The sequence below is a fragment of the Callorhinchus milii genome, unplaced genomic scaffold, assembly GCF_018977255.1.
Source record: "Callorhinchus milii isolate IMCB2004 unplaced genomic scaffold, IMCB_Cmil_1.0 Scaffold12, whole genome shotgun sequence".
In the NCBI taxonomy this organism is placed as follows: Eukaryota; Metazoa; Chordata; class Chondrichthyes; order Chimaeriformes; family Callorhinchidae; genus Callorhinchus; species Callorhinchus milii.
Window position 1 is genome coordinate 19976773 of NW_024704753.1, and position 22535 is coordinate 19999307.

Sequence of the window (22535 nt, forward strand, 5' to 3'; positions counted from 1 at the left end):
TTTGTTTAAACACTACAATACAGAAAAAAAAGACAAAACAGCAGATAGTGTTCTCCAGTAGGCTAATTTACAGCTCATGTAAAAAAATACATAAACAAGTAACGTAAATTTTTTTTATAAAACGTAGACTACAAAGTCTTTGTACAATTACATTGATTCTCAAAAACAATATGAAATGTAAAAGTTACACAGTAAATAAAGCTGTCAAATAATGTGGAGCTTTGTAGGAAACTAACGGATGGACTTCAGTAGACTGGATTATACAGGCTCCTTAGGATCCATGGAATAGAAACACAATGTTGAATTCATACTGTTCCAAAGTGTAGAGGCATTGGTGTCCCAGCAGACACCTGAGCACATCAATCTCACATTATGTTCCACAGTCAATCAAACCACCCCTTGAGGGTTAAATAAGTGAACCCCAAAAATCCCTTTATACAGTACGTCCATTTCCAGTCAACTTTTCCATTACATTTTAACTCCGACCCTCCAATAAGGCAGCTTTCGTCCTTAATTATCTGCCAAATGTTTTTTGAATATTTCATTACAATTTTAAGCCACATATGAACATGACAGAAAAGTGTCCTTAAAGCTGAATAGCTTAAACTAGAGAATGTAATTTCTATTTTAGTAGTTAAAGTTAATGCAGGTTTCAGGCTGGTCATTGCTTGAGTTAATGCATTAATTGCAGTGGTTATATATCACAATTGTCGTGCCCTGTGGAAGTTCAGTAATAAACAGTACAATGGATATTCTGGTTTGTTTTGCTGCTATTCAAAACTAATGATCTGTCAAAGGCTGATTTAACTAATAGTATAGTCGTCACTAAATACATCTAGACTGAAGCAAAGGAGCATTGCAAAACAAAATGAGTGCAGCGTTCAAGCAACTGAATGAATACTGTACAGAATTCCCTACTTCAGATCTTAAGATGGGATCTGAATAAAGGTCTAATTTCAAGTTGTAAAACAAATTGAGCCCCAACACAATTATCAGTACATTGTATAAGCTGCCACCATATCTCAATGTAGTCGAATGGGATCAGTAGGCATGAGGTAGGTGAAATTTCACTCATGTTTGGTGACAAATAGCAGGAGTCGCAGGGAGCTTGCTGCCAGAGAACCATTCGAGATTATTACTACAGAAATGTTAATGTCTGGGAATCCACTTGTGAAGGACTGCTCCTTTTAACAGTCTTACACAGCTAAAGCAGTAAAACATTTTTCAAACTTTGATTATGCACAGTCTAAACATAACTCGACTTCAGTTGTTTCTCAGATGTAAAACAGCATTAGATTTTTCTACCATAGAAAGTAGAAGTTTGGAGTCTGTAATTGAATTTTTTTAAAAAACAAAAAGAACAGATTCACATCACAAAAGGTTAATGAATAATAGTAAATTCTTAAGCATTATTGCTGGGGATAGAAGGTAGGTACTATTGTACAGTTTGTGTTCATTTCCCTATTATGCATTGCTTTGTCTTCCATAAATGCAGATCCCATATTAATCTAAGTCCAAATATATCTGTCACCTCTGGCCTCCCGACCTCATGAAATAGTAAGAATAAAATTGCACATTTTTTTACAATTGACCTCAGCTACACAGGGTTGGTATTTTCGTAGTGCTACTTTTAAATTTGCCAAATGAAATCAATGAAATACCATTAAATTGAACACTGGCATCAATGTTTGCTGGCAGTTAGCCAAGTGAACTCTCCATAATCAAACAAAATGTGATTAATATCACACAATCAAGAAAATGTTCAAAGCACCAGTATAGTGTTTGCGGACAATACAGAACAATGCAGTTATCAAACCTGGATCTCAGTCAAATTGATGGATTCCTAGATTAAAACAATTTGTTACATCACCGATGCCCAAAAATTTGTTCTTTCAAATAAAGTTTTGACAGATTTTCTTTTCCAATAACTAATGTATTGGAACAGAGTTTCTAAACTAGCTGAATCGAGTTTTCTGCTCCTCTTCCCCCCTCAAGCAGCTGATCATTTGCATGAGTGTTTTTCTCATATTGGTTTAATTCAAGCTTCAGATTAATGTAAAACTTTGATCGAGATAAGCTACAGTATAATGTTGGAGGTAAAATACCCCATTACACAGCCTTGGTCAAGGCCAATAGATGCCAAACACAGCACTGGTTCCAGTGAGGAACGTTGACCCCTTTGCTCCCAACCATTGATGAAATGTGACAAGTTTACTACAATTTGACCACAATACGTTAAATGCATAAAAGAGGACTCAGTTCCCTCAATATAACTGATTCCTTCAATTCTTCAGTAAAGGATCTGCCATTTCTGATTGATTAGATGCAACGTACATAGCTACAAGCTCAGAGTTTATTGTTTGGCTTTGGTGGTAAAGTGGCAATGCACAGCCTGGGGTATGTGGGTTATAGCGATACCATGACTGAATGTATGTGTTTGTCTAGCTCTACCTTACACACTTCAGAAACTGCTGATTTTGGTGCCATGAGAACTGGTGGGTCTTCTTCTCCTGTGGAGACAGAGAGAAACAGGAATAAAGAAAACTGCTCTGGATGAAGCAGATTTAATTTTACTCTAAATAATGTTAACACCATGATTTGGTCAGAAAGCTCCCCTGGCCGACAGGTATTGTCTACATTACAAAACGCTGGGCACCGGATAGATTCAGAACCATTTATATATAAAATGTAAGTTTGAAAAAAAAGCTTTGTATTGTACGGGATGCAATGTCAGGCTAGCTCTCTGAGCATTTAGCTAAGGTGGCTCCAGAGCTTGGAAAGTTGCTGTTATACTTCAGTTCAGCACAAAGTCACGCCCAGTTATATGACAATGTGGCCAAAATAACTGGTCTCTGATGTGTTTAACACAACAGCATCCTCGTGAGGTGCAATAAGTTATTACACTCAGGCTTCAGGTTCCTGAATTGCCAGAGTGAGTGAGTCAATGAGAGGAACTGCTGCGGATAGTCATGAAGGAAGTGTTATTATTACATATTGATTGACGTGCAGAGTGGCAGACTGTGGGGGAGGGGGTAAGGAGGGAAGGTGGTGGGGGGTGGGGTTGCTATAGGCTGTTTCCCCGATCGCACTCCCAGTGTTAAACACTCTCAGGTTAAATCTGAATTAAACCAGTTACAGACTGCAATCTCCCTTCACTCCACTGTAATCAGGAAAGCCCTGGAGCACAATTCCAGTTCTTATCCTTTTTTGTTCTTATTACAGTTCAGATTGAGGAGAAAAAAAAACATTAAATCTAATGACGGCTAAATTAAAGGGCAGCTTGTTCCCATTAATTCCCATCCGGTCGGTGGGAGGACACGTGCTCATCCCATTTGTGCATTCAAAGCCGGTGAGTGGAGGAAGGACTTTGGTTTCAAACCACTACAAGATGCTCACTTGGCTCTACATCTGAAGTGTGTCAGCTAACGAACAGCTCCTGCAAATGCCTTACCTAAGCCCGACGAGGAGGAGACACTGTCTGCTATGGAGTAGGTCTCTGTCTGGTCAGAACACAGACCGTCCATTAGGGGCAGCGACAATTCTGAGGAAGGAATAGACGAGTCATAGATGCCCGAGTCACGAGGCATTTCTGGGAGAGTGAGGGATATGGCCTCTACTCTCTGGGGCAGGGGCCTGAGCAGTGAGCGGGCATCCTGCTGCTCAGCAATGTCTAGATCTCCACATATGCTCAAGTGCTGAATGATGATGGGGTGGGAGCCCAGGGTAGTGGGAGTGACGTCGGCGATGGTTTTCAGGTGGAAATCGTGCTCAGTTACCGGCTGCTTAAAAACCACCTCATTCAACACCAGCCCAGAGTCCACCCGCACTGGTGCTCGGTGATGTGCCAGCGAGGGTACAGTTGGCATCAGCTGCTTCTGAAACCAGTCTGGCTCCTGCTCCATCAGCTGCTTCATGTTACAAATGGCGATGTAGAGAGAGCGTCCTGATCTACTCCGGAAGTAGTTGCTTTTGCTGATGTGGACGGAGTGTGGCTCTCGCTCTGCTCCACTGTGATCTCGAGCGTGTAAATGAGAATAGAGCTGAGGGAAATGTTCCATCAGTTTGTATTTATAGGCCAAGTCCAGGACACCCGGGATGTCAGCTTCACAGGAATAGTCAAAGTAAAGAGCGATGAACTTGGAGGTGTTGGCGGAGTTCAGCCGTGCCTGACGTAGTCTTTCCGCGATCATAGACACGGCTACAATAAACAGCTCTCCTCGTCCATCTCTCAAACCACCTTTGTGTTTACGGTGTTTCTTTTCCACAAAGTACTTCATACCCTTCGAACAGATGACGATGACATAATGGGATTCCCTGATCTGCTGGTTCAACCAATCCATTTGTCCTTCCTTGCAGATCTCCAAATGCTCCCATAAATCCAAGATAACCTATTTACAAACAATACAAGAGATCAACTGCATAATAAAACCAAACAGAAATTCCTCCATGTAAATCCAGGATGTTCACAACTGCCCAAACAGATAGCAAACCTGCTTTGCTTTCTTGTTTTAAAAAAGGAGCCATTTTCTGATGCTTTATGTCCAGGCTTGTTGGACATGCAAGTTGTTGTTCTCAAAATTCTTTCAAGAAGCTCTTTACAAAAGCTGCAATGTTCTCACACATCCACAGACATCTTCTCTTCTTCTCCCCCCACTCCCCCGAACACAACTCTCCTTTCAGAAATCCACACACACCATGTTTAGCTTACCTCACAGCCACAGAAATCTTGCAGGAAAAACGCAAAACACTGCACCACACTCAGGTGCCTGTGGCCGTCCTTACTGGAGTAGCAGATAAACACCTTGGGTTTAGAGCGAGGGGAAGGAGAGGTCTCCGAGTTCTCCTCGTCCAATTCCGAATACACTGGGTCTGAGAAAACAGCAGCCATGGGTTCCAGTGAGCGAACACAATGGAGAGTAACATTCAGCCTATAAACTGCAACAAGCTCCCTATAAACAGCCACAAACCAGAGCCTTACTATGCAGGAATGCTGACTGAGAGCTGCTGTAGCAAACAGACATCTGGAGAAGAGTTAGTTACTGGGAAGAACCGAGGTCTGGGATTTATTTTACTTGTGAATGAACTCAGTTGGTTTTGCCTGGAGCATTGTACAGTGGTACAGTCGGCCCATTCAGGAATTAAATACTGGATTCCGCTTCCTGGTGAATTCATTGATTTTAATTTGTGCAAAACCTGTTGCCAAACAAACAAAAAAAACAAAGATGGGTTACGCGCGCACACACACCACAAAACTAGGGAAATTCTCCTATTGAAGGCAGAGGGTCAGGGTAGACAGCACAGCCAAGGTGTGAGGCACAGGAGCAGCTACATCAGCAACAAGGCAAACTCTGAGCATTTCAGCGCCTTGGGACGTCCTCCCGACGTGAAAGGCGCTCTATAAATGGAATCTTGTTGTTGTCATTCACAATTGAGAGATTCCTGACTGTGAATGTTATACTATTAAACAAACATTTTACAAATGTTTTGCAATTCTTACTTTGCTGTTTCTTACAGCAGAGCACGGTGAGGAGAGTGACTATGGCAGACACGACGACCAGCGGAACAGTGATGGCAATCGCTCGGATAGGCCCAGCCCACGGGAAATGCACTGACGGACAAAGACAAACAGTACACGTTAGTCAGTTTACTGCCTGACAAAGTAACCAGTCGTTCAGCGCGAGCGTAAATGGCCGGGGAGGGGGGTGGTCGTGTAAACGGTGTTGAGCAGCTGGCAGCCATGCACATAAATCTCCAGCAGAAGGCATTGGAGAGCAGGAACCTGGGCTGTTCTGCTCGTAAACTTGGGGTTGAGGCCAATTCTAACAAAGTCAACAACAACCAATCCTTTACCTCGTGTCACTAGCTCAACATAGACATAAACCAACCCAAACCTCACCAGTACGTGTGGCTCAGCTACTCACTGAACTATCGGGCGAGTTTATAATTTTCCATTGGCAACAGGAGTCAGCCCAACACCTAGCGAAGAGCAGTCAAATCAGTGATAAATCATATGAAGCTCAGCGTTCCCGATCACGAGCTGTTCACTATTTTAGTTCTGACTAATGCAATGACTCATATAGTGCTCAGGCTCACACATGAATTATCACTTGGCAACAATGCTGGAGGATTCCCAGGATCCCAACCTCAGCACAGGTCAATGTTTTCAGGAAAGATCTGGAGAGGGAGGGGGGAGGGAAGAGCAATAGGACAATGGTTGTGGAACACAATAGTGGGCAAACGGGCTGCCACATTCGCCTACACACCCAGCCACAGACACACTGCACTTTACACTGAAATCCTAGTCAGTGCTTTGAGATGTCCTCCTGACATGAAGTACATGATATGAAATAATAATTCTTGCATTTGATATAGGGCTTTTCAATGCAAGATTATTAATACTATTGTTACTATTTCAGCAGTTATAACCATATCTGTGAACATGGGATATTTCCATTGTCTTATGTATAATAAACAAATTTCTACAGGGCTCTCAGCAAAAAACTGAGTTCAACAAGAAACCGACACCATTACCTGGTTTTACTGTGAAATTAACCAGCTTCCCACTGCTGTTGCCAGAGTCTGTTACCTACAGAAAGAGAAACACATAAATAGGTTCTTAATAATAAATATTAGATTTTTAAAAAAATTACAATAAGCAAATTCAGTCAATTTTAATTTGAATTCTGTTCAATAATTCATAAAATAATTGAGAATTTCTTGAAGAATCCAGATGAAAATTTCTGTTTATTGATCAATTATTCTTTAGTTCACAAGGAATCTAGAATAATAATCCTTGCATTTTGATGACAATTATTTGGCAGCACAAACTAGAGTAGGGTAATCCATTGGGCGCCTGCCACAACTCCAGGCTGTAGGTGTTTATACAGACTTTGGAACCTCTACTGAATCCGCAAATCCAACTTTAATTTTAAAGCCCAAATCGTGAATCAAATCAGTTTCCAAAAAAAAGGGGAATCAGACTGAGGGGAATATGGGACAAGAGAATAAAGCAGAAAGAAGAAAGGAAAGCTGTTAATGTGTTCATTCCCACTGGCTCCAGTCACTCTAATCCATCTGGCCACATATGGAGGCAGTTTAGTGATTCCCTGCTGTGCCACTTGCCAGGTGCTGCCTCCTGCCTGAGGACAAAGCTGGCACTTCATCAATCTCACCAGGTTCCTGCCTCCTCTCCCCTCAGCCACACGGACACTCAGGGCAGACTTTATAGTGTCTGGGGCTCAGAACAGCAAGCAATATACAACAACTTACATTTATATAGCACCCTTCAGGCAGGCAGCACCTCAAAAACCCTTAATATAGTTACTCTCTCTCTCTCTCTATATATATATATATTATACACATATATGCACACACACACATGGTGAATCAGAAGTCCTTACTCAGTTTTTAATTATAGCATGTTCTTTTTTTATTTCTCAGAGTGAGCAGCTATTACAGGAGACTGTTTTTCATCGTGTTAGTGAAAGTTTTTGTCACTGAGTTGATATGTGTAAAGGTTTACATGGCAATGCAGCGTGAACATCTGATATAGTCCTGTGTGTATGAAGTTTGGATTCACCCTGTATAACAGTTATACTGGAAGGGGTCACAGCTGAAGAAAGACAAACAACGGTACCTCAACCACATAGTGTCCTGGGTACAGATCCTGAAACACATAACTTACAGTCGTCATGTTATTGTCCTGTGGAATGTAATGGAACATGTCTTAGAAAATGCTCCTACATAAAACAGATCTCAACACAATTCAAACCTGCACTAATATTCACAAATAGGTTTGGACAACAAGTGCTCTGAAGCTTAAAGCACCATCATGGGATCACATGCCTTGAAACTACTCAACACCAATAATAATAATAATCACCACCAACTTGTACTTCTATGGCGCTCTTCAAGCAGGGGAGCGTCTCAGAGCGCTTACTCACGTCAAACTCTGTCAAACACAAAAATAGTAGCCAATGACCAGCTGCGTGACTGAAATCTGTATTTGTTCACACCTCATTCTAACAGCACTACAGCCAATCACAGAGCTTGAAACTGTGGCTGAGCCTCAGAACTAGGAATGTGTGTAGATATGAGACACACAGAACAGTCTACGTGATCAATGGACTCAACCGTCACTTATCTGGACCTGTCAGACAGTCACTAGGAACCTGGTCTCACTGAGTCAGTCAATGAGAAACCTTGACCTGACTGGGTCACACCAATGGATATCACTGCGCGCATACAACAGGGACGACTTGAAGCACTTGTTTTCCCCCCAAAAGATAGTTTTGTGGCATCATCCATTTTAAACCTATTTTGTCTATTTTCTCAAAACCAAAGATCTAATTTTGAGCGATATGCAAAGGGTCATTGACTGGTCTGTGGGGAGTTGAAAGGCGCCATACAGATGTAATTTGTTATTGTCTGATCTCAGGTGGACAGCAATGAAAAGCTGCAATTGGGGTTTCCTGCCTCAGTCTCTGGGCTGAACTCTGACGTTGACCCATTGTCACTTAGCCACACGCTGTATGTAATTAACCCGCGGCTAATAAACTAATTTGCTTCGAAAGGCAGCGATTAAGCACAGAGAGAAAGCTCCCTGAGAAAACACCCAAAAAGCAAGTCAGGACTTGTAATAGGTGTTCAAACCAAAAAAGATAATTGGAAAAAAATCGCATTTCTAATGCAAGGAATGGCATTACAGTTTTACGGTACAATGTGTTTCTCTTACCACAGAGATGTTTTTGTCCTTGTGGAAAACAGTATTCACCATTTTACAGCGGATGTGGTAAGCTTTAAATCCGTAAGTGAGCGGGGCGGGGTCAAAGGTCACGTTTAGGTCTGTTGACTGGTATGGTTGAGTGACACTTAGGTTCTTTGGGGACCAATCTAAGATACAAGTGTAAAAAAAAACTCATTATTAAATGCATAAAATACCTTCTTCATTGGAATAATCTACCACAATCCCAAAAATTGTTGAACTCAAACTCACATTTTCTGCAGGCCAAATTATCCCTTTTCAGCAGGTTTTCACAAGCTGTGTTGGGAGAGAGGAAAATGCTTTTGAAATCTATCCCATTGCACATACAGCAGACACCAGTGATAACAAACACAGTGACTGGGATCCTTAAATCCCAGCCCGGATGGATGTCACTCATGTTTTAGTGTGAAAAGTGAGCTGGGTCTGGGAGGCTAACATGCATGCAAGATGCTATATAAATGAAAGTTGTTGTTACTGGGTTTTTGGTGAGTAAACTTGGGTGTCCACACCTTCCTGTAAGTGATCCTGCACTTGCAAGGAAGCGCATTATATAAAGGGGATCTGGCTGCAGTTCATGTTTCATCTCAGGCCTTTAATTTTAATCTAATGCAAAGCAACAAAACACTACCACTTGTAATTATACAGTGTCTTTCACCTCTCATGAATACTTCAAAGTGCTGAACAGAAGGGAGTACAGAAGAGAATTTAAGGGTGTTGCCAACAAGCACCTGAAAGAGATAGTTTTGTGAGAGTTTTGACAGCAATTAGTGAGCGAGACACAGGGATCTGGGGAGAGCGCGGGGACAATAGCTCAAGTAGTTATTTTTAAATCAGAGCATTAGAAAAAAGCAAATTGGAAACCACAGCATAACAACAAAGTGAGTTATTTTATTTCAAACCAACATGTACTTGTGTCAGTTTTGTACTGCTGGGAGTGATATGAAATCAGAGCAAAATTTATATTTTGTTCAAACCTCAATTATGATGTTCAAATACAGTCAGTGCAAAGGTGGCTTCATCGGCACCAGCTGTTTCGATGTCTGGGAACTGCGGCCACACAACATTGTACTTAAAACAAATCAAACGGACACTTTAAACAAGTGACGCTCAGTCAATAATAATACTAACAATACTCACATTCAATCTCAAATTGGAAGGTGTCACTGTTATCCTGCACCAGGTTGGGGAAGGGTAAAATCTGCACATTATACAGAGTCTTAAACTTCAAGCTTCGAAATGGATGGGATTTCATTACCTGATGGAAAGAGAAAACTCCCAAATCACACTGAACACACATAATGCATATGCCAATTACCCACCAACAAACACAAGAAAAAGTACATATCACACAATGAGAGAATCAGCGTGGATTCCCAACTCCCGCTAGCTGTGCAGTGGTCCTGGATACACATAATCCTTACGTTTCATATAACACCTATCACATCGTTAAAACTGCCAATCAATTCACAGGATTTACTGAAGTAGTTACTGTATTTGTAGACGAATGTGGCAGCTAAATTGTACAGAGCAATGTCCCAAAGACCAATGTTGCCTTGGGATTATTGGCCAGGACACGAGGAGAAATTTCCTTTTCTTTTTGAATAGTGCCACAGGATCTTTGACATTTACCCGAACAGGCGATTCACAAAATCTCAACGCTTCCCATTACACAGCAGTTTGTGAGCTTTACTCACAAGTGTCCTGTTGAAATTCTTCAGCTGTCTTCGTTCTTCCAAAACCAGCAGCTGACACAGTGTTGGAGCCCCCTCCAGTTTAGCTTCTTGTAGAATTATTTTGAAGCCTTGGAGATATTCAATACCTGAGTATTAACCAAACACAGAATGTTACATGGACACCTTAAAATAATATCAATCGCCTGAACTCAAGGTGTGACTGTCTTACAATAATGCTTGCCTTTGATATTGTGCCTTGTCAAGTCAAACATCTCAAAGTGCTTCACAGTAATTACCATTAACTGTAGCGATTATTTGTAGACAAATGAGGCATCAAATTCATGTCCAACAAAAAGCCAAGAGGTGAATGACCAATACAATTGGAGATTTGTTGACCAGGATGCTGGGAGAAATTCCTTTCTCTTTTTGACTTGCACAAAAGGATTCTTTTGACATCTGACTAATCAGGCAGACGAGATTAGGTTTAATATTTCATATGACAAGCACATCTCCAGCACTTCCCAACACTGCACTGGAGCATCAAGAAAATCCCTGACAAGGACATGAATCCACAACCTTCTGACCTAGAGGGTAGTTGTGAAGGAGAATTCGGAATAAATATAGAAGTTCATTTTGATTTCTTCCCAGCAAAGAGAGGAGGAGAGTATTACCACACAATAAAATAGTTACAAGACTGAATGCTTTGTCATTGGCGGCTCAAATCCCTTTTGGATTCTAGGTACCAGCAGAATCAGTTCTTGTCGTCTACCAGCCAAATTCAGCATTAAAACAGAGCAAAAGTTTGTTCTGTACTATGTTGAAGCTTGCACACAATTTGTAGGTGTAGAACCAGCAAGACAAAAGGAAGCTCTCATTCCAATTGAGCTCTGTGAAGGTTTTCTGCTAAAACCAAGCTGGCCCATTGCCGGTGTAGAGATGGGCTTTTTGCCACAGGTTCTATCAACACTGTGTGTGTCTGCAATCTCTCACTCTCTGTGTGGTTCTGTACTCACAATTCCTTACTCATGCACTTTCAATAGAACCCTTTCTCAGTTGCCCTGCAACGTGCGAAAAAAGCCACAAATCACCAGCTCGGAGTCAGGCTCCGCCACTGTTAAGCGCTCCGAGATGCTGCCCTGCATGGAGGGCACTATATAAGTGCAAGCTGTTGTTATAGAACTCGCACAGGTGCTTGAAATCAGTCACATCACTGAAGGGGACACATCATCAACAGCTGCCCATGTTCTGCTTCCTCTCAGCGAGAACCTCAAACTCTGTATTAAACAGGTTAGACACGAGTCTCAAACACACACTTTAACTTTGAAGGCAGATTGTCCATCGTCTTCTAAAGGCTGGAATGTGAGAACGCTCGGCCATTCGTTTCAACTTCCCGCTCGTCTGCTGAGGGTCAGCAAGTCAAGTGCCGCGAGACAATGTGGCTATTGTTGTAGAAGACAGTTTATTGCAGGAATCTGGTCAATGCTACTGAGGGGGTAGATTGCAGTTTGAATTGCATTCGCAGGAAGCAGACATGAGAATAAAGGGGAAATAATTGCAATGACTAACACTGACTGCAGCACAATGGAATTACAGGTAGCTTAGCATTTCTCTTTTAAGTGAGGAAGTAAATTTCTTTTAAACAAAACAAAATGGCCGCTTAGCAAACCAAATCTTTGGTTACAATGAAGAATCGAAGGATAAAATGAATTTAAAGAAGTCTTGATCTCCCCCCACCCCCACCAAACTGCCACATTCCCTCTCCAGCCGAGTTAGTCTCTTCCTGACAGCCTCCCTTCCTCTCACTGATTCCCTTCCTCACCCTCATCGCTTGCAATGACATTTATTTCTCAGACCATCAGTGTCAACAGGAGACTGACAAAGACTTGAATCTAATGGTCTGTGGACAGCAGCTGCACACACTTAGATAACTGCACGTTACACCAGGCTTTTCAATAGTTAAACAACTAACATAGATATCTCTGAACATCAATATTCACTCCTGGGTTAAATTTGCAATGTAAAAAAATTAAATCAATTCCAAAGGAACTTGTGCTTCAAAAGGAGTTTATTCCTGGAGTGTTGGTCACAATGCACTTGCAGCACAATATAATGTCAAGTTATTACTCTTGTACACTTGGCTATCTTTCAACAATGAAAGCTAAAGAGCTTCAGGAAAGGTAAGGGAAAGGAAGCAAGTCATGTACTTCTGTCTCTCCCCTTCGCTGCTCTAAGGTCGACCTCAAGACCTTCCTCTTTGACCGCATTTTCGGCCATCTTTCCCCCCTCAACACCTCCCACTCACCCCCATTTCCCTGGCCTCCAACCCCAGACTGTGTGCAAACCCTGGACTGACAAGCACCGTGGGACATCACCCAAACATGTGAATGTGTATTGTTGTACTGGCCCAAGTCACTCACTGATGCCACAGTCAGCCTCACGTACAGCTTCTCAACTCAGATTTTGTATCTAAATATAAAAGTGGAACCCGAGTTCTGTTTGCTTCTGAACAGATGTGCAACTAATAAAAGAGTATGTAGCCCGTGCGGGAAACAAAATATAGGATCAAGTCCGTCTTACAGAGAAACTTTATAACTAATAATAATGAGAACTCCTGAAGGGTTCTGCCCAGCTTTGACTGCAGTTATAATAATAATAATCCTTGCATTTGATATAGTGCTATTCATGTCTTCTCGATGTCTCAAAGCGCTTCACAGAATATACAGCAAAGTGAATTGACTGTATATTTGTGGGCGAACACAGCAGCCAATTGCGCACAGCAATGTCCCACAAACAGTCGTGGATTGAAAATGACCAATTTATTATTGTTTTGTTTTTGGAGGGATTATTATTAGGCTCTGTGTGGAGTAAGGAAACTTGCCCGAGTTTCGCCCTCTGCCTGGAATTGAACTCAGGTCTCTCACTTGCAAAGCGAGTGCTCTAACCACTGAGCTACAGGACTCCACGAGTGTTGTCAATGTGAGGCAAAGGTAAGAGGTGGGATTCAGCTTCAACCCTCACTGCACTTAGGAGGCTGTTAAGCATTCTGGGATGCTACCCTGAGTAAGGGCGCTATATAAATGCAAGATGTTGTTGCTGTTAAACTCTTAGTCAAGGCTCAAATATAAGGCCACTTGGACACAGTAGCAAACAGACAGCGACAACATCTGTGGGAATGGATCGGAGGAGATGGTAAAGGAATCCAAATACCTTCAGGAGAGAAGAAACTTGGCTGCGCTGAGGGGAAAAGGAGCACTGTACACACATATGATGGTTTCCTATAAACAAAAGGTCCTTTGTTACAACCTTTTGCTTTATCATCTGCAGACGGAAAACATTCCATTCGGTTCATATTCCAAATGGAGCAGAGACTTGAAAGACTTTTCATTCAGATTTTCTCCACATGGTGTCTGGCAGATACTATCTGTTCAGCACAAGCCGACAGACTAGTTCTGCGTGTTTCACCAAATAAACCCTGGTCTGTGCTGGTGTGATGGTGAGCAGAGCTCAGAGGGAGGCGTTCAGCCACATTCCAACTTTGTTACAGTCAATAGGATCAGCTTCCGAGGTACATTCATTCCTGAGCTTTGTGCACTTTATTGCTTTGGGGTTATGTGTGTTTTTCTGGGTATCAAATGACCAAATCCAATATCACAGCAACAAATTACACCACAATAGGTTGCTGAACCACAAGAAGTGACTTTTGAAAATATTTTATGCATTGAAAAACAAGTTACAAATATAAGGTAGAAAATGCATTGCATCCTGAAACTGAAGTTTAATCCCTCTAATTTATAATAATCTTTACATTTGATATAGTGCCTTATCATATCTTTGAGACATCTCAAAGCGCTTCACAGAATATACTGTAAAGTGTAATGACTGTACATTTTATGGGAGAAACGCAGCAGCCAATTGCGCACAGTAGTGTCCCCATAAACTGATGTGGATTGAGTGACCAAATTTTTTTTAATATATTTTTTTAAATGGATTATTATCACCGGAAAAGGGATCCACCAATTGACTAACAACCGGGTTACTACTTACTAATAGATAAACAGAGGCGTTCGGAGTAAGGAAACTTGACTAAAGTTTCGACCTGCCCGGGAATCAAACCCAGGTCCTCTCACTTGCGAGGTGAGCACTCTAACCACTGAGCTACTTGCAAATGGTTACGGATTTCTTTTTAAATGAGAATTTAACATTGAGAAGAACTGCTTAACTGTAGAGAACTATTTCAAATCAGGCTTCTTGACACAGGTGTGGCATCACTTAATTCATGTAAGCCTTGCAGTGTAGGGAAGCGGTGAGGAGCAAGATCAAATGGGTATCAGATTCTAACCACCTGTACAAGTAGTTAGTACATTAGGTACCTAGTACAATGGTAGAGCAAACCAGGCCATGACAAAGAGATGAGGTTTAGGGTGGGGAATACAATACAGGCTCCTAGTTTAGACATACGATAATCTGAATGCTTGAGCTCTGCTAATTCCTGAAAGATCGCTGGTATATCACAAGGTATTGTAGTCACATTGTACAACACATGGTAGCACAGCACACACTCTATAGTCTTGACAGTACAGGCACAGACTGTAGGAGACAGCCTGAACTCAGGCACCAGTAGACTGAATTGATGAGAAAAACCGAACCACAGGAAGCACAAGGCCGGCCTGAGGACTTCCCCACATTACGCGTGCAATCCTGACCTATAGAGCACAATTTAACTAGCATTATGTAATGTCAAGGTAAGCTTCAGCCATTTGTCCGACATGAATTTTATGTTCCTGTCTGACCTCGTTTCCTCTCCTCTCCCCAGTGCTCCACGTGGCTGCTCAGGGCTCTGACACTACACTACAGGCTGTCACTTACCCAAGGGGCTTGGATTCCACTGAACGCGAACTGCCGCCAGGCTGTCCTGAACATTTTGGATGAAGCAGAAGTTTTGGACTTTATCAATTGGTTGCTCGCCCTTCAAATCACCTCCTGCCGAACAGTCTGTAGCAAATACACAAGAGGTTAGATCTAAGAACGACTTGAATTACAGGGATGATGTACTCTGTTTGGTCAAAAGCCAAATAAAACTGCAGCTTTATTACACCGGCCTTTCCTTTTTAGGTGAACCAAGAACAACCATCATTAACTGAATGCCATTAGTTTCTATAATAGTTACTGTAGAATTTATTAAAATCCCTTAAATTAGAACTGGCTTTAAGAACTTCACTTTGTTACTGACTTAATGATATGTGAAGAGCAACTCGCACTAATGGCTCCTCTGACTCAGGAACACTCCTCTTTACAGAATTGATGAAATCCTCCGAGCGTGGGGGACTCTGCCCTGCATCAGGGGCACTATATAAATGCAAGTTGTTGTTTGTTGTTGTGGGGGGAGGAAGGTGACCAATAATACATGGGCTTTTAGAATGTTTTTGAAAACTAAGAGAGGTTGCAAGGCGGAGGGTGATCCAGAGACTAGCCCCAGAGCAGCTAAAAGCCAGGTACATTTCACGTTATTCACCATGACTTCTGCAATCTTTGGAGCAAGATTTTAGGCAGAATTGATAACAAATAATGAGAAACCTAAATTCATCTGCAAAATCTGGCAAAGGACTATGAGCTCCCTTGTTAGTTTAAAGTACATTTATAATTTAGCAAAGGAGCAGCTAAGGGAATAATTTTTAATTAACACTCGCTTGCCCTGAAATAAAGGAAAATGTGGTTTAAGTAAAAAGAACCTCTTTGCCTTGTGTAGCTGCAAAACAGCAGGTCTCTCTGGAAACAAATTAACTCAAACTTAGAACAGCTGAAAGCAGCTATAGCACTGTTCCTCTGAAACAGGCGTGAATTAGCTGTTAGTATAATAGAACCTGGGCTCCCAGCTTCTACTTAAAACAGACCAATTTCATCGCTTTTAACTTTGGCTTCATTACTAGTTATTACAACTAGACATTTGGGAGCAATGCAAGCCTGTGCACAGCAGGTCAGAGCTGGGAGGGTGCATTAGAAACATCACTGGATAGGAGCAGGCTAATTTTCTCTCTATACAGCAAGGTTTCAGTTTGGCTCAGTTTGAATATTCCTGCATCATGGAGAGTGTAATGGGAAACAGGACAAAGCCTGTGGGCAAAACCTTTTTTGTGCATCCTTTACTGGGAATTTATAGTCTTTTTTTATTTGTGTCTGGCTGTGCTGGAGCTATAAACTGCGGGCAGACATTTAAAGCTAAGGCATAGCCATTATTTCTGCTCAGTCACTGGAATTCTACAGGATTGGATAAATAATAATCCCTGCATTTGATATAGCTCCTTATCGTCTTTGAAACGTCATCAACGAGCTTCACTGATGTTCATCAAGCTGCCCAGATCAGTCATAACCACTGATCAACAACAACAACTTGGATTTATATAGCGCCTTACACGCCGGACGGCGTCTCAGAGCGCTTTACAGTTTAGGATCCCGGGACCGACCCAGGGGGAGGAAGGTGACCGAAGGCGCAGTCGAAAAGAAAGGTCTTCAGCAGAGACCTGAAAATGGGAAAGGAGGGAGCGAGACGAAGGGAGTGAGGAAGGCAATTCCAGAGCCTCGGGGCATAGAGCACTCGCTTTGCAAGCGAGAGACCTGAGTTCAATTCCAGGCAGAGGGCGAAACCTTGGGCAAGTTTCCTTACTCCACACAGAGCCTAATAATAATCCCTCCAAAACCAAAAACAATAATAAATTGGTCATTTTCAATCTACGACTGTTTGTGGGACATTGCTGTGCGCAATTGGCTGCCACGTTCGCCCACAAATATACAGTCAATTCACTTTACAGTGTGTTCTGTGAAGCGCTTTGGGACGTCCTCCCGACGTGAAAAGCGCTATATCAAATGCAAGGATTATTATTATTATAGTGGCTGAAGGCACGGCCGCCGAGGGTGGAGCAGAGAACTCGGGGAACAAGGAGGAGACCAGACCCAGAGGAACGAAGGCAATTGTGCTGAGGAGAGAGGTCAGAGAGATCGGGGGGTGCAGAAAAGTGCAGGGACTTGAACACGAGGGTGAGGATCTTGAAATTGATCCTCTCTGGGACAGGCAGCCAGTGCAATCTGGCCAGGACTGGGGTGATCGGGGAGCGGAGTTTCGTGCGGGTCTGAATGAGTTGGATTTTATGGGTGGTAGTGGATGGTAGACCGGCGAGGAGGGCGTTTGAATAGTCCAGCTGGGAGGTGACAAAGGCATAGACCAGAGTTTCAGCAGCCTTTGGGGAGAGATATTGGCGGAGAAGGGCGATGCGTCGGAGGTGGAAGAAAGTGGAACTGTGAAAGTGGAAGAATCAGTCATAGCCTGTTGGCAGATTGTATAATTGTCATGTGTCGGGGGGCAATGACGATCACAGCCCCCTAACCCGCTCACCTGATAGACACACCTGTATTTACTGGTAGGAATTACTGCCTCGTGATCAGACACAGAAACCTTGGCTGCTTTTCTACTCTTTCACTAGAGACACTTACACTGTTAGCATGTCAAAAAAGATCAGGTAATACACATCAGATCAGTGATCAGACCTGGGATCTTCAGTGCCTGTTGATCCCAATTTCACACAAGGCAATGGTTTTACCAACTGAGCCATTAGGAGACATAATGCAACGCAAACTTCACATGATTTTTTTTGGGGGGAGCACAGCAATGAATGATTCACTTTAAGAAACAAAACACTTATTTATCAACGATAATGAAGGATCTCCTCACCTTCGTATCTGAATTCAGTCATCGGTCTCCCGTTGTCCTGTAACAAGAAAAACAATGTGATATCTTAATGGCAATGTGTAACTCTGAAATGGCTCAGCACCACTGTGAATGGGCTGCTCAGGCCCGTCACTATTTTCATCCTCATCTGAACTGAGTTACAGGAATGTGTCAGTACCCAGCCAGACATACATCCCTACAGAACCTCTGTAACACATTTATATTCCAATATGAAGTTAGCTCCACCGACAGATTCTGAGTTTATTGTTTCAATTTCTAAAGACTCAAGTCATCCTTTAACCAGCCGTGCCAGCTAAGCAGAAGCCTTCACTTTGTAACCCTGCCTTCAACATTCAACAGCACATGTTCAGCAAGTCCATCACCAGATGCTCTCTGAATTTATATGATCAACCATTACACCCTCTCTTCCATGGCAGAGGGGAATAGAGTAGCGAGGGCATGAAGGTACAGAAACAGTAAAATAAAAACAATGTACCTTTGTTAAAATTTATGCAATATAACCATCTTTTACTGAGGTGCACAGTAAACAACAGCTTGAAAACACTTCAAGTTCATGTTGTGGTTTTGTGGGGCAGAAGCATGGAAGCTGCAGATACAAAATCACATTAAGAAATCATTGCCCAACCACAACCGTTCAAAGTCAAGGAAGGAACAGATTTCCCGTCCATTAAAATAGAGGAAAGCAAGCCTCAGAAGTAGGAGCTGCTTGCACTATATAACCCAAGAGGAGAGAGGCTTTGGCTGACCTCAATGGAGGTTGTGTCTGTTAAACAACTGCCATGGTAGATGAGGCCTTCCTTTAATGAAATGAGTTAATTAAGAGTTTTTTTTCTTTAATACCTGCAGACCCAGGCTGTGAGCACTAACCTTCCCGTCTCATCTACTCATGCTTTCAATTAGACAACATCTGTTACCAATCTCATTATAAAGTTTTCTACATTCATGTGGACTCTTAGAAGATGGCAATTCAGGCCACAATGAGCTTTTACTAACTCCTGCATGGACTTTGTAGCCACTTTGCCTATCTGAGGGAATTACAATTCCAGTAGAGTAAATGACATTGCTGTGTAAAAGCCAGGAGAGAGCTGACTGCTGCTTTGGGTTGACACTGAAGCCAACTTACACTTTTATAGCACCTTTTATGTTGGGAGGATGTATTCAAAGCACTTCACACTGGGAGCCCCAACATCTCAGCAATTCCACCAGCCACACCCCCACATGTTTCATTGGTCTGATAAATATATCAAATCAGGATTCAAATGTATTTCTTTCATTTCTAGAACCCGAGACCCACAATGAAATGGAGGCTCAGTTTAGATTAATTAGTCCTACACAGTTGCCATCAACACCTTCATAGTTTGCAGATTTGAATCTTCCAGCAAATTGATATTTTCAGCAAAAGGCAGCAAATGGAAGTTTTCCCACAACGACAACAAATTACACTCGTGGCACTCTTCACATTGGAAAGATGTTCAACAGATCCACACAGCCAGATTTCAGGGTGTAAAGATTTATTGAAGTTCATGGTGTCTGGCACAAAGGGTTGTGCTTTACATCAAAGGGCGTATAAAGATATGTATATGAAAGGAGACGAGAGGAAACGGAATACCTCAGCTTTGTCTAAACAGCTTTTAAGGTAAAAAGATTATTCTTGCTGCTTATATAACTGATTAAAAAAAATCTGCAGCAGAATTTTACAATCCTCATTAAAAACACCCACATAAGTACTTGATGTGCGTATATATTCACATACAAAATAAGTCACTACTACAATAATAAGATTACATTTGTATAGTTGCCTTTCACGTCGGGAGGACGTCCCAAGGTGCTGGAAAGTGTACAGTATTTCAGGGTACTATACCATAGGACTCTACAGAAAATACAAGTCACTACACTACATGACTACAGTAAATCCTGTGAAGTGCTTGGAGACATTGATGACATAATTGACTATATCAAATACCAGGATTATTAGTTATATATTTGCGCATTCCATTCCAACAATCTATCTCTGGAGTTTCCATATGTGTAGGTGGGATACATGGAACGCTCAGTTTGGTTCTGAAGCATGGTGATGGGTTTCCACATGTCAGACACCTGGCTGGGCCAACAGAATACTTGCCTGGAACTAACAACAAGTATGTTGGGTGAGTCATTCACATGGGGGAAAAAAGCCGCATTTTCAGCATCTGTTTATTTTGGGAAACAAAGCTCATAGTGGCATGTCAGGCAGGTGTTCTGGCTCAATATTATCATTTGAGAAAACTGAATCCTGGGGTAATGGTTCTCATCCAAATGGCCAACGGCACGTCAAGGCGCTATATCAAATGCAAGGCTTATTATTATTATTGTGCTGCTTGTCACACAGGGAGCATCATCATTGAGCTGGATGGATCCTGTCGGCATTAACACCAGTTTCTGGGGTAGCCAGACACTTTGTTTGCCTGATGGAGAGCATGATTTGGCACCCTACCTACCACAAAACCACAAACTGCATTTGGCAGAAATCACCAGGGAAGCACTTTTGAGAAATGACAATGTTTACAGGTACAATGTCCAGGATTATTTAATCAACTGATCCATCAGCAAGGACGTGCCTCAGACAGGAACTAAAGATACACGACCAGAAGGTGCTGCAAGTTCAAGCTCGCTTTCCATATGGTGGAGTGTAAACAAAACAGAATTCACAGCTATCTGCAAACTCAAGGGAACACAATCTGAGCTGCTCAGTGCTTCTCTGGACCACAGGCTTTTTGAGAAATCTAATCACCTTTTTAAAGGAATGCTTTGTTGTTTAGCTTGAATGGGCTGGAGTGAAAGATTTGCAAATGGGTTAATGTCATCCACAGTTGACAAAAATTCTGGTCCAGGGTTATTTAGGAGAGAGAAGGGGAATAAATCCACACTTGGTTTGGCAAACGCGCTCTGCATTTAAAATTCCATCACACTAAAGGGAGATGACATCACCTTATTCTCACCTTTCACGAATGGGCGATTAACATGTTGTGAAGCTTTTGTTATTCACTTTGAAATATTTAAATCCTTGACTAGTGAAGCGAACAAAGAGACAAAACACACTGAAGTCACCTGACACCCAGCCATGGTTGCTCTGGCCCCTTAAGTTCCCCCTCCAGCTCCTTAACATCTCCACCTCTGCTGTGCCTGCTCGCCACAACCTCCGCAAGTCCCCCCAACACACAATGGTACTCACACTAAACTGCCACCTACATCTGTCCCTATTCCTGCAGTGACATGATGAGGGTATTCTCTCTTTAGACAAGTTTCCACGGAGACCCTGAGACCACAAGCAGTGATGTGCTGGCTTCAATTCCAAAGCACAGTTACATAGTTCAGTTGCACCTGTAAAGGTGATTTCTCCCTCGCCAGGTGGTGGGTAAGAACAGTTCTCAAAATAATGATAAATAATAAGTTGCATTTGATATCACGTTGTCGAGACTTCTCAAAGTGCTTCTTTTCTAAGTAGACCCATTGAATGTTTAATATCCACCTGAACAGACAGACTAGACTCCAGATTATCGTCTCATTCAAAGGACAGCACCTCCAACAATGCCGCCCCCTTCAGAATTGCACTGGTTATATGGTTTAATTTCAGATTGAACCATATAAGCAGTGAATCATCTCCACTATAAGGCTTGATTTAAGAGAGTTTACTGATATATTGCATTCCATTTTTGAATGAAGTGAAAGCTCCTTATTAACAAAAACAACTTGGATTTATATAATGCCCTCCATGCTGGATGGCGTCTCAGAGCGCTTATGTACCCGAGCCAGGAAATCCACACACTGTTTTCTCAACTGTTTCCATGAGGAATTTTCTTCTTTAGCTTTTCTTCCTTATCTCTGGCCTGGGATCCATGTGTTGCAGCTACATCTGGGAAACTTTACCTCTGCTCAGCTCTGCTAGTGGCCAACAATTACAGCTGTGTCCATGTGTGAGAGCAACTGTTAGCCTCATTAGAGAGACGCTGCAGGTCCTGCTAATCGCTTTGCTAGACGTGTGTGTGCACGCGCACCAGGCATGGGGTGGGGGGTGGAGTGGAGTGGGCGGAGGGTTGGGATAGGGGGAGGGGGAACCTTCATAGACTAAACCAAAACACAAATTCAATTATGCTGCATGTGTTGATCAAGTAACAATTTGATTTGAAGCTTAAGGTTCTTTCCTCCTTAATGGGAATAAACAAAAATGAAAAAAAAACAAAGGCGCCTCTTCTGTGAATCTGACATAACTGAGTCATGAGCATCTTCTCTGCATTGGCCCATGTTTGCTCATGAGCTGCAGAAAATCGTACAAATGCCCAACCGGGAAATAACTGGGCATTGTTAGCAACACAGAATC

At 42.2% G+C, this 22535-nt stretch overlaps 1 protein-coding gene across 3 annotated transcripts in view; it reads right to left on the reverse strand.

Moving 5' to 3' along the window:
• il17rd (interleukin 17 receptor D) overlaps positions 1–22535 on the reverse strand; it is a 28717-nt gene continuing 6182 nt past the window's right edge. The window contains exons 1-13 of one of the 3 annotated variants that reach the window (XM_042339764.1): positions 21390–21418; positions 18161–18197; positions 15304–15429; positions 10459–10583; positions 9902–10019; positions 8996–9040; positions 8735–8892; positions 7637–7702; positions 6532–6586; positions 5498–5608; positions 4709–4869; positions 3452–4388; positions 1–2510 (exon numbers count right to left, since the gene is read on the reverse strand). In XM_042339764.1, the coding sequence (XP_042195698.1) occupies positions 2407–2510; positions 3452–4388; positions 4709–4869; positions 5498–5608; positions 6532–6586; positions 7637–7702; positions 8735–8892; positions 8996–9040; positions 9902–10019; positions 10459–10583; positions 15304–15429; positions 18161–18182 (2028 nt within the window). In that variant the 5' untranslated portion in view covers positions 18183–18197; positions 21390–21418 and the 3' untranslated portion in view covers positions 1–2406. Of the gene's footprint in view, positions 2511–3451; positions 4389–4708; positions 4870–5497; positions 5609–6531; positions 6587–7636; positions 7703–8734; positions 8893–8995; positions 9041–9901; positions 10020–10458; positions 10584–15303; positions 15430–18160; positions 18198–21389; positions 21419–22535 lie in introns of those variants that run through there. The other 2 variants (XM_042339761.1, XM_042339762.1) reach the window with 2 other exon arrangements.